We start from the raw sequence: 13,044 nt of genomic DNA on the forward strand, positions 1-13,044 counted from the left end.
TTATATTAATTTCTGAACGAGCGGGCTTTGCTTGTCGGGCCCCAGCTTATGACTAATGGGCCCTAAGGTGTTAGTGGCCTGCATTATAAATAAGTTATTTCAGTACAGAAATTACACACGATAGCTCATAATTTTGAGAGAAAAAAATCGAAACCCTAGCCCCTCTCTCAAGCTTGGCCGTCGCCCCCCCTCTCTCTCTGTCTGAGAAATTCCGGTCTGTGATTTTGAATCGCAGTAAGGAATAACGAATCAAATTCGTGTATTCTCTTCGCAGAAAACTTCTGATAGATTTTCTAGTGCAATCTATCAGAGGGATTAAACCTCTGTTCGTGGACCTGATTGAAGGCGTTCATCGGTTCCAGGGAGAGACAACAAGAGCAGAATTGTTCTGTTGGTGTCCATTAATCTCGTTGCGAGATTTGAGGTAAAATTTATTTAATTGTTATTTAAATTTTACACACACGTAATTCAATCGATGAACGGTTGATACCCATACCATGGAAACGTTCCATGAAAAATTTTTAAACTTCCGCTGCACCGGGTATCAATCGTAATTGGTCTGGGAACTCGCCAGTTTTCCAACAGTGGTATCAGAGCCAGGTTGCTCAGATCAATCGATTGAATAATCAATTGTACAAAATTTTTGAGTCTCGGTTTATGAAACAAAATAAATAAATATTTTTAATAAAAAAAATTTTTTTCGGGGCAAAACCCGGGCAGCGATTGGATCGCTGCCCGGTGGGGCAGCAATTGTTGCTGCCCCGGGCGGCGCACGGCGCCGCCCAAAGGGGGCGCACGGCGCCACCCAAGGCGGCGACCGTCGCCGCCCAGGGCGGCGCACGGCGCCGCCCAGGGCAGCGCTGTGCGCTGCCCAGCGCAGCGCTGGGCGCTGCGCAGGGCAGCGCTCGGCGCTGCCCAGGGGCGGCGCTCGGCGCCGCCCAGCGCAGCGCCAGGCGCTGCGCAGGGCGGCGCTCGGCGCCGCCCAGGGCAGCGCACGGCGCCGCCCAGGGGCGGCGCCAGGCGCTGCCCTAAGGGGGCAGCCGGGCTGCCCCCGGCCCGCGCCCCGGGTGCGGGCCAACCCGGGAGTGTCCCGGGTGGCCCGCGGGAAAAATTAATTTTTAATATTTTTATTAATTTTAATATTTAAAATTTTATTTTTGGTCCGGTCAAAAATTGTTTTTGATTGGTTCACGAGATTTCGGATCGAATTGTTCGAGTCCGTAAATTTTAAAATTGATTTTGGATAAATTTGAATTTTTGGAAAATTTTAATATTTTATCCGTAAATTGAATTTTGAAATCAATTATTTTGGTACAATTGATGATAAGATATGATCTTATGATATATTAGATAAAATATGATTTTATTTGTAAAATTGGATTTTATAGATAAAATATGATTTTATTTGATATGGAGATAAAATATGATTTTATATGTGAAATGTGATTTTATATATAAAATATGATTTTATCTTGTTTAAATTTGAATTGCCACAGCATGTTATCCAATAAATTAATTTTGAATTAAATGTTATTGGATAAGGATGATCGATTGCCATGACCAATTTTGTAGGTGTATGTTAGGAATTTACATTTTGTCTTTATTGTTGTTGGTTTTATTAATGGGCCTGGTTTATGGCCCGATATGAATGTCATATGTAATAAAAGTGGGCTTGGTTTATAGCCCGTTCCCACCCCCTAAAAATGTATCCCCTACTTGTCATTGTTATTTAATTGTAAATACATTAGATTTAGTGGGAGATCAAGATTTGAAGATGGTGGGCCCAGCAGACAATGAAGACTGAAGAAATGTAAATTGGAAGCATATGTAATAGGATTGCATTTGCATACTGCATATTACCTAGGATTGGACTAAGACCCGTGATTGGCAACCACGGGTCAATTAGAAATGGAATCGATCATCCTATATAATATGTGATATTATGATTGTATGCATGTTTAGACATAAATTGCGTGAATCCGGCAATGCATGCAATAAATTAAATATGATGAGACAAATATTTTTATAAATAAAATCCCTCATTTTAAATATGATTTAAAATTTATATCAAGATAAATAAAGGAAATTTAAATATTGTTTAAATGTTCCTACCTTCCATCAACGGTCAATGTATGTGATGCTACCCGCGGATACGGTCCGGCTCATATTATTGGGGGGGCCCGTCCGTCGGAAAGCTGTACATTGGATCGACAAATGTTGTAAGTTGGGTGGAACTCCCATGGGATCGGCTCATATTATTGGGGGATCCACATGGCGACCGTCCATCACAACTTAAGATTGATGGGTCATCTTGACATGTCACTTTAAACGGCGTCATATTATTGGGCCCTTATTGGACATGAGGTAAATACATGGGGGTTGCTTTGGAAGCAATTGGGCTCTACCTTTTGAGAATTATGGTTGGCTGATATTATTCGGGACCATAAGTTTGTCAATTGGACTCCATGTTCTCACTAAGGAAAAAGTTTCCCGTTTTCACTAGAGGGTGGTGAAATCGTTAAAATAGTGGGAGTGAGATTCATAAAATTAAATTCGCCTATTTTATGTCTTAGTAAATTATTTAAACAATCATCGATAATTGTCTGTTTTATATCAGTAATCCACATGTTTCTGTTCTCCAACAAAACAAACTTATTGACGCAAACAATACAGAATGATTCCATAAGTTAAGATTGTCCTAAGTTCGGAAAGGATTTTCTAAGTGTTAGAAAAGGCTTCTCCGAAAACAGTCCCGGCTGATGTAACTGCCGAAAGGTTGGCCGAACTAGAGAAATGGTTGGACCATGATCTCAAGGCCAAATGTTACATGCAAAATTGGACAAGTCTAAACAAGTTTGCCATCATTGCAAGAAACCCGGTCATTGGAAACGTAACTGCAAGGAATACCTCAAGCAGTTGCGAACTGCAAAGGGTATGTTTTACATTAAAATGTTTTTCTTAATACTACTTCTTGGGTATTGGATACCAGATGTAGATATCATATTTGCAATGAGTTGCAAATGATGACAAGAAGTAATAGGCTAAGGATGGGTGAGACCCAGTCAAGGCTCGGGAATGGTTCCAGAAATAAATCCAAAGCTATAGGAGACATTTTTGCAGAACGGTTTTAAATTATTGTTGAGAGATGTTTTATTTGTGCCAGATTTAATTAAAAACATTATTTCTATTTCTATGCTTGATAGAGATGGTTATTCTTGTAATTTTGTGAATGGGATTTGCAATATTTACAAGAATGAATGTTTAATTGGAAATGGACAACTTGAAAACGATCTATACAATTTAAAACTAAAAGACGTTCCAGTGAATTGTATTGACAAACCGGCGACAACAAACAAAAGGAAAATCGATAGTCAAAACCCGGCAAACCTTTGGCACGCTAGACTAGGTCATATTTCCTCAAGGAGGATGAACAAGCTAGTGGGAGAGGGCATGTTTGATATGTCTGATATTAACTCTCTACCTACTTGTGAATCCTGCCTAAAAGGAAAAATGACTAAATCTCCTTTTAAGGGGAAACCTGAGCGTAGTCAGAATCTGTTGGATTTGATCCATACAGATGTTTGTGGTCCATTTAGAGTAGGGACTCAACATGGCCACACCTACTTCATTACCTTTACTGATGATTATTCAAGGTATGGGTATTTATATTTAATGAAATATAAGTCTGAAGCATTTGAAAAGTTCAAAGAATTCAGGGCTGAAGTAGAAAACAAGCTAGGTAAAAGTATTAAAGCACTTCGATCGGATCGAGGTGGAGAATACTTGAGTACCGAGTTTTTGGACTATCTAAAAGAAAATGGGATTCTCTCTCAGTGGACTCCTCCTATGACACCACAGCTTAATGGTGTATCGGAGCGTCGTAATCGAACTTTGTTGGACATGGTTCGATCCATGATGAGCTTCACTGAGCTTCCACCGTCGTTTTGGGGCTATGCGCTTGAAACGGCGGTATTGTTGTTGAATAACGTCCACACTAAAGCAGTGGACAAAACACCATACGAGTTATGGAATGGCAAAGCTCCTAAGTATTCATACTTGAGGATTTGGGGATGTCCTGCTTACGTGAAGCGGACAGTGGGAGATAAGTTGGATAGTCGATCCAGCTTGTGTTATTTTGTGGGGTATCCGAAGAATTCAATCGGATATTATTTCTATTATCCTGCTGAAACAAAAGTGTTTGTTTCACGGAATGCCACCTTCTTGGAGAAGGAGTTCTTATTGGATAAGAAAGGCGAGATGATGGAACTCGAAGAAGTTCGAGAAGAACCCGAAATACAAAATAACGATCCCACACCTCAGGAACCATTGCTGGACACGCCTGCACCTAGAAGATCCGAGAGGACTTCTAGACCTCCAGTTCGATATGGTCTTCTTCTTGAAGAGGGTCAAGATGAACCCGACATTGGATGTGATCCAAGAAGCTTCAAGGAAGCAATTTCTGATGCGGATTCGAATTTATGGCTTGAAGCTATGCAGTCAGAATTGGATTCGATGCATACTAACCAAGTCTGGTCTTTAGTGGATCCTCCCGATGGAATTGTTCCAATAGGGTGTAAATGGATCTACAAAAGAAAGCTTGGGCCTGATGGTAAGGTATTGACCTACAAGGCGCGATTGGTGGCGAAAGGTTATACTCAAAGGCAAGGAGTTGACTATGACGAAACCTTTTCACCAGTTGCAATGTTCAAGTCCATAAGAATCCTTATTGCCATAGCTGCATGGTATGACTATGAGATATGGCAAATGGATGTGAAGACTGCTTTTCTTAATGGAGACATTAAGGAAGAAATCTATATGAAGCAGCCTGAGGGGTACACATCCATGGGAAGCGAGCATAAGGTATGCAAGCTTCAGAGATCAATTTATGGTCTAAAACAAGCATCAAGAAGTTGGAACCAGAAATTTGATGAAACAATTAAAGACTTTGGTTTCATCAAGAACCCGGAGGAACCTTGCGTGTACAAGAAAGTATTTAAGGATGCGGTGACATTCTTAGTACTTTATGTTGATGACATCCTACTCATTGGGAATGATGTAGGGATGTTGCAGTCAACAAAGATATGGTTATCAGGTAGATTTTCGATGAAGGATTTGGGTGAGGCATCCTACATTCTTGGGATACTGATCTATAGGGATAGATCTAAGAGAATGATAGGACTCACTCAATCAACCTACATCGATACCATATTGAAACGGTTTTCAATGGATGGGTCCAAGAGAGGACATCTACCCATGTGTCATGGAGTTTCTCTATCCAAGTCTATGTGTCCCAAGACTGATGCAGAGATAGAGAATATGACACATGTACCATATGCGTCAGCTATAGGTAGTATCAAGTATGGGATGATATCTACCAGACCGGATGTAGCATTTGCTCTGAGTGTCACGAGCAGATATCAGTCTAATCCTGGTCAGATGCATTGGAAAGCCGTGAAGGACATTCTTAAGTACTTGCGAAGGACTAAGAATATGTTCATGGTTTATGGAGGACGAGAACTCAAACTGGAAGGCTATACCGACTCTAGCTTCCAAAGTGATGTGGATGACTCGAAGTCAACCTCTGGATTTGTGTTCATGCTCAATGGTGGTGCTGTCTCTTGGAAGAGTTCCAAGCAGGACACCACAGCGGATTCCACCACTGAGGCTGAATACATTGCAGCATCAGCTGCTGCTAAAGAGGCCGTTTGGATGAGGAATTTCGTCCAAGAGTTGGGCGTCATTCCTGAATTTGTTGGTCCAGTCCCGGTGTACTGCGACAACACGGGTGCCGTTGCTCAAGCAAAGGAACCAAGGTCTCATCAAAGATCCAAACACGTACTGAGGAAATACCACATAATCCGGGAGATTGTGGAAAGAGGAGACATCAGTGTCGAACGAGTGGCCTCTGCAGACAATATCGCTGATCCACTTACTAAGCCTTTGCCAGGACCATTGTTTGACAAACATCGCGAAGCAATGGGTCTACGTAGTATGACTAGTTGGCTATAGGGCAAGTGGGAGATTGTAAGAGTGGGTGCCCAGTGAGCCAACTGTGTGGCTATGGGCTTTGTTGACTCTTTGTATAAACAATCTTTTTTTTAATATTATTTACACTTTTATGGCAATGACTTTATATTACTTCATATTGTTATATTGTGATATACTATTGTTGTTTTGATAAAGACCTTGAATATACTATAGTGTATGTAAGATGTGGTAGAACATGGAGATGTCTATCATGAAATACATCTTATAGTCACTGTATATTCTAAAACCGTTCCTAGTCGATTGAGCCGTCCGATAATAAGGATAAGGATCGCTCGAGTTTGAGACTAGCATTTGCGATGCGGAGTACCACGTTTCATTGGTAGGGAACATGGAGATGTTCGAAGCATGCAAATGGATATTCATAGGATGAATAGTCGAACTACCCTATCCGGACTTTCCAAGTGGTTATCACTTATCGAGTGGATAAAGTCCGCGGTTTTGGTTGTACACCATTAGTCCTTACGACTTGAAACATCATGGAGACTCTATATGCTAGTACTGTGCTTTGACTCGTTTACCGACTCTGAGGGGGTCATCAGGTGTCGAGATTGGGTACAGTTACGACACATATAGGAGTCAATGCATTGTTGTCAAGGATTCACCACATACTTGCGAGTGTGGATATCCTATGCGATCTGAGGAGATATTAGTGTGACAAATCTCTGGCCAGAGTACTTGATGTGATTTAAGAAATGGTTTCTTAGTAGCACATGCGATGTCACTAATTTGATCTTCAAGATGCATTGCATAGTTATCGAATCTTGAGCGACTCTCGATATACCAATGGTTGTTGATTCGATCGGGATATTTGGATGAAGGGACCGTACTGTACGCTAACCAAAATCTACTGGTTCTTGTAGGCACTATCAGTGATACCTAGGGAATCATGGGGCGATGTTGCTAGGCGCTTTACCATGATTCGTTGGGCAAGTCGGAAAGTGTTGTTCCGAGTCACAAGGAGTTGTGAGCCCACGGCTAGCTGTATCCCTGAACCATTGAGGGTCACACAGTGTAATGGAGTTTTAATCCCCGTTGAGATAGTTAAATTTAAAGAGTTAAATTTAATGAACTAAGGAGTTGGACTTCTTAAATAAGAGTAAGGGAGTAGGATTTCCTAAAATGACATAGGGATGGACATTTTTGGAAACCACTGAATTCGGATTCAGGAAAATTTATTTTGACTTTAAAACGTGCAGAAATGGTTTCTGTGCACATTGGTGAAATCGTTTCATCAATCGGAGTCACGATGAATTTTATATTAATTTCTGAACGAGCGGGCTTTGCTTGTCGGGCCCCAGCTTATGACTAATGGGCCCTAAGGTGTTAGTGGCCTGCATTATAAATAAGTTATTTCAGTACAGAAATTACACACGATAGCTCATAATTTTGAGAGAAAAAAATCGAAACCCTAGCCCCTCTCTCAAGCTTGGCCGTCGCCCCCCCTCTCTCTCTGTCTGAGAAATTCCGGTCTGTGATTTTGAATCGCAGTAAGGAATAACGAATCAAATTCGTGTATTCTCTTCGCAGAAAACTTCTGATAGATTTTCTAGTGCAATCTATCAGAGGGATTAAACCTCTGTTCGTGGACCTGATTGAAGGCGTTCATCGGTTCCAGGGAGAGACAACAAGAGCAGAATTGTTCTGTTGGTGTCCATTAATCTCGTTGCGAGATTTGAGGTAAAATTTATTTAATTGTTATTTAAATTTTACACACACGTAATTCAATCGATGAACGGTTGATACCCATACCATGGAAACGTTCCATGAAAAATTTTTAAACTTCCGCTGCACCGGGTATCAATCGTAATTGGTCTGGGAACTCGCCAGTTTTCCAACAACCGGGTCGCATCGCGGGTCCCCATCCGCTTCCCTCCCGACAATTTCAAGCACTCTTTGACTCTCTTTTCAAAGTCCTTTTCATATTTCCCTCGCGGTACTTGTTCGCTATCAGTCTCTCGCCCGTATTTAGCCTTGGACGGAATTTACCGCCCGATTGGGGCTGCATTCCCAAACAACATGACTCGCCAACAGTGCCTCGTGGTGCGACAGGGTCCGGGCACGATGGGGCTCTCACCCTCTCTGGCGCCCCTTTCCAGGGTACTTGGGCCCGGTCCGCCGCTGAGGACGCTTCTCCAGACTACAATTCGGACGACATTGTCGCCTGATTCTCAAGTTGGGATATTCCCGGTTCGCTCGCCGTTACTAGGGGAATCCTTGTAAGTTTCTTTTCCTCCGCTTATTGATATGCTTAAACTCAGCGGGTGATCCCGCCTGACCTAGGGTCGCAATCGTGGGGCAAAACAAATCAAGTGCGCCGTTGGGTCGCATTTGTGGCCCGATGCAATACCACACGATAGTTTGCGAGTCGAGGAATACAACCACCAAGTATCGTGTGACATGCATTGACACGACATCCTATTTTGGGCCGGCCGCTACGCAAGGATAACGGGAGGCCAGTTTTCGCCCCTCCTTCGGATGGACGCATCAGCCCGCCCGGCACTTTTCTAGCCCGGGGGGAGACGCTGGGGGCGACGAGATGCGTGACGCCCAGGCAGACGTGCCCTTAACCTGATGGCTTCTGGCACAACTTGCGTTCAAAGACTCGATGGTTCATGGGATTCTTCAATTCACACCAAGTATCACATTTCGCTACGTTCTTCATCGATGCGAGAGCTGAGATATCCATTGCCGAGAGTCGTTGTATTATTATCTATTCGATAGGTGCCTCCTCATCACGTCCTGGGCACCGCGGACGGAGAGTAGCAATTACGGTTTTCCTTGGCGCTTTCCGCGCCGAGAGGTTAGGTTCACCCAAGCGGCTTCGCGGCATGCTTGGGGTCTCGAGGAAGCAGCGTATTTAAACATGTTTGCTGGTCTGCTTTGCAGGTTTCGACAATGATCCTTCTGCAGGTTCACCTACGGAAACCTTGTTACGACTTCTCCTTCCTCTAAATGATAAGGTTCAGTGGACTTCTCGCTACGTCGCGGGCAGCAAACCGCCCACGTCGGACCGATCCGAACACTTCACCGGACCATTCAATCGGTAGGAGCGACGGGCGGTGTGTACAAAGGACAGGGACGTAGTCAATGCGAGCTGATGACTTTCTGGGGTTTTCTTGGTTTTCGAATTTCTATGGATTTTAATTGTTTCCCTGAGCTATATGATCGGGCTCATTCTCCTGTTGGCAGTGTGATAGCACTTTCCCTGCTTCTTGGTTGTGTTGCTTCCTTACGCACATCAAGTGTTTGTGCTATTGTCTGACTCAGGGAGTTAGTCTCTTTCATTTCTAGTTTAGTGATAGTGGTTTAGTTCTTCGCTTGTCCCTGCTCAATTCCTCTTTGTACTTATTTTCAATGGGCTGAGTTTGCACTTCTCTTGCATTAGGAATACGTCCCTGCCCTGTGTTAGAATTTGGCCATATTCTTGGCCACTTTTGGGTGTTCTTGGCCCGAGTTCTTGCACTAGTTAGCTTGACGTATTGGTTTTGTTCTTGATAGGTGCTCTCCCTTACTGCTGGGCTCGAGTTTGCTATCCTTTGGGCGCTATATTTGTGGGCCTCTTACTATCGCCCACTTGTTGTTGTTCTAGTGATTGCCCTTCACTTGTAATAGGATCATGGATTTCTTCCTGTCTCATTGGGCCTCACACTATCTACATAGCAATCTTTCATTGTGCTTGGTTTATTGACACTCTTCGAGGCTTGGCATTCAGAGGTCCGAGCACTTGGTTGAGGCTTTAGTGAAACTTGGCTGATATCACAAGTGTGACTTGAAGTTGCTTGCACTCGCTGCACATCTCTGCACTTGGTGATCAGGGCAGTGCGTATACCATTGCCCTGCTTATTTGTCTACATAGCATTCTCTCATTGTGCCTGGTTTATTAACACTCTTCGAGGTATTTGGCTTATCCCTACTGTTTCTGTTGTGTGTGCCTCTCCCATCTCGTGTGTTGTTCTTGTGATTGGAGTTTAGGGGCGTGGGTTGGCCTGTGAGGCAGCCGTGTGCCTAACTATGAGCTCCGAGAATATGCAACATTCATTGAATAATGAGGCCCCTTCGAGTGGACTGGAAAAACCGAGAGCTCAAGAATTAATGACAAGTTTCATTGCCAAAAATCCAGATAATACTTATGCTAGTTTATTCCAAGATAATCGTTTGCCGGAAGAAAACTGTCTCTTGAAGTATGTACAGCCCACGGATGGGAAAATCTCTCTCTCTTTCGATGAAATCGATAATGTAAGGAGCCTTGGACCTTGCTTAGTTGGATGCGTGGTTGGGAGGAAGCTTAAGGGGTATGTGGTCAAGGAAATTATCAAACAATGGGGCTGCAAAGCCAGATTTGAATTACATGATAGTGGATGGATTATGTTCTTTTTCCATACTGATGAAGAGAAAAAGAGGGTGCTAGAGGGTGGCCCATATCTCGTTTATGGGAGGCACTTGTTCCTTAAAGAATTACCCCCGTGCTTCCTCTTCCGGGTTGAGGATATGTTAATGTTGCCTTCTTGGGTCCAAATACACGGACTCCCTGCTGATTGTTGGACAGCCAAAGCACTTTGCAAGATTGCCTCGGTCCTTGGCAAACCAATCCATACGGATGTCCTCACGATGTCTAAAGGCAAAAGCTTATTTGCTAGATTATTGATAGAGATGGACTCCTCACTACCAAGAGTTTATGAGTACCCTCTCCTACTCCCTAATGGCATTAAGACAAACTTGAGATTTGTTTATGAGACAGAACCGAAATATTGTGCTAACTGTAATTCTCTGGGGCATTCTTTTGAGCAATGCCGATGGTTTGAGAACCCTAATGTTGAAGTAGCACCCGTAGGGGCTGCCCACACCAAGAACCAAAATGGCGATGACCTAACTAAGCCTCGTAGCAAATCTAGAGGGCCTGGGCAACGTGATCGGAGTAGGCCTAGGGGTGGAGGCCATGGGGGAGGTGGTTGGCGTGGTGCCCCTTGGGGTAGAGGGCGTGGCCGAGGCCCTGCAGGAGGTGGCCGTGGCCCTGCAGGTGGTGGCCGTGGACCGAGTAAGGAAGCATTAGGCAAGGACCAAGGTGCTTGTGAAGGCACGGGGGATAATGGATTAGACATTGATAATAGCCCACCCCTTGTGCAAGATGAGGAAGAGCCCGAAGATGAGGGCATTGTGTTAGAAATTCCGGGAAGTAATGGGGAAGAAAAGTTTGTAGTGGAAGTCTTTGAAAAAGTGGTTAGTAAACAAACGAAAAAGAAACTCAAGTACCTTAAGCGGTTGTCGAGACCTAGCAACTCGGGAGGATCGAGCTCTAGCTTAACTGAGTACATTGAGGTGGACCCTAGGACATGGATTCCCAATATGACAGCGAAGTCCTTTCTACTGAACCAAGCACAAATCAGGGCTAGGCGACTTAAGGTCGTCTCTTACCAACCATGAAGATTGCTAGTTGGAACATGAGGGGTTTCAATAAACCCCTCAAACAAAGGCACGTTCAAGGAGTATTGAAAAAATACAACTTGAGCGTCCTTGGGTTACTTGAAGTAAAGGTTAATTTTAATCTTGTGGATAGAATGATGGATACCAAATTCCCTGGTATGTCTTTCATGCACAACTTTCATTTGTGCACGAACAGTCGTATCCTTGTTATGTGGGATAGTGAGGAAGTGAGGCTAGATATTCTTGGTATGTCTGATCAAGTTATTCATGTCTCAGTTGTGTGCCTTTATTCTCAGAGAGTCTTTTTAGCTTCTTTCATATATGGCAGGAATTCGGTGGTGGCTAGGAGGCCTCTTTGGGATTTTCTGATCAACCATGGGGAGAATATTTCCCTCCCCTGGATCATGTTAGGGGACTTTAACTGCGTGAGATACCCTCATGAGAATATGGGGGGCATTCCTATCGTCCCGAGAGATATGGCAGATATGAGAAATTGTATCAATCGGTTGGAGCTTTCAGATGTGAATCATGTTGGTTGCTGCTACACTTGGTTTAGCCTGGATGCTTCTTCTAAGCTTGATTGAGTTATGGTCAATCATCATTGGAGTGAATCGAATTTGGATGTATTTGCTGACTTTGTGGCACCGGGTTGCTTTTCGGACCATACTTGTTGTGTGGTTTCCATCTTCAGGGATAGCACTCGTCGTGCAACACCTTTTAAATTCTTCAATATGTGGGCTACCCACCCAGAATTTCTACAGTTAGTCAGGAGCAACTGGTGGTTTAGTGGGGGTGGCACAGCACAATTCCTCCTCAAGAAATAGCTACATGGGATGAAAATAGTGCTGAAACAGCTTAATGAGCGTCATTTCAGTCATATTTCTAGTCGAGCAAAGCGTGCGAGTGAGGATCTTGCAGAGGCCCAATATATTGCCCTTAACTCTGGAGTTATAGACAACTCAATTGTGGCTCTTAGGAGAAAAGCAGAATTCCTTCTTGAAGCGGAGCGCTTGTTTCTCTCCCAAAAGGCCAAATGTGAGTATCTCAAACATAGTGATAGATGCTCCAAATTCTTCCATGGTATGATAAAAAGGAACATCAAGAGAAATAAGATTGTGGCCCTCACTCTCAGAGATGGTTCCACATCCATGGATCAAAATGAATTAACGGATGAATTTGTGAATTTCTATCGGGCCTTGTTGGGCTTGAGTTTGGAGAGAGATACCCTGGATACTTCCCTTGTCGCGCGTGGTCCGAAGGTGAAGGAGGCCAGCTGGGAGGGATTAATTAGAGATGTGAGTGTGGAGGAAGTCAAGAGTGCTCTGTTCAACATTGAGGATGACAAAGCTCCTGGCCCAGATGGCTTCGGGGTTGCTTTCTTTAAGAAGGCTTGGTCCACTGTTGAAGGTGATGTTATTGCGTCTGTCCTGGAATTCTTTAGGAGTGGTAAGTTACTCAAACAGTGGAACCACGCTTCCATTGCGCTGGTGCCAAAGTCAGACCATGCCACTACAGTCAATGAATTCAGGCCAATATCGTGTTGTACAGTGTTCTATAAAATCATTGCCAAGATTC

General features: G+C 43.7%; 1 protein-coding gene, 1 non-coding gene and 1 pseudogene across 2 annotated transcripts; 1 reads left to right on the forward strand and 2 right to left on the reverse strand.

The window, feature by feature from the left end:
- LOC140893788 (28S ribosomal RNA) overlaps positions 1-8,333 on the reverse strand; it is a 12,560-nt pseudogene extending 4,227 nt beyond the window's left edge.
- A 256-nt stretch (positions 8,334-8,589) lies between these two features.
- LOC140893909 (5.8S ribosomal RNA) lies at positions 8,590-8,745 on the reverse strand. Its single transcript, XR_012153469.1, has one exon. It is a non-coding gene; the product is annotated as a 5.8S ribosomal RNA (ribosomal RNA).
- Positions 8,746-11,465: 2,720 nt separating this feature from the next.
- On the forward strand, positions 11,466-12,053 carry LOC140886495 (uncharacterized). Its single transcript, XM_073293088.1, has one exon. It carries the CDS (start codon positions 11,466-11,468, stop codon positions 12,051-12,053), a length of 588 nt encoding a protein of 195 aa, XP_073149189.1.
- Positions 12,054-13,044: the final 991 nt, after the last annotated feature.

Source organism: Henckelia pumila, chromosome 3 (assembly GCF_033568475.1).
Source record: "Henckelia pumila isolate YLH828 chromosome 3, ASM3356847v2, whole genome shotgun sequence".
In the NCBI taxonomy this organism is placed as follows: domain Eukaryota; kingdom Viridiplantae; phylum Streptophyta; class Magnoliopsida; order Lamiales; family Gesneriaceae; genus Henckelia; species Henckelia pumila.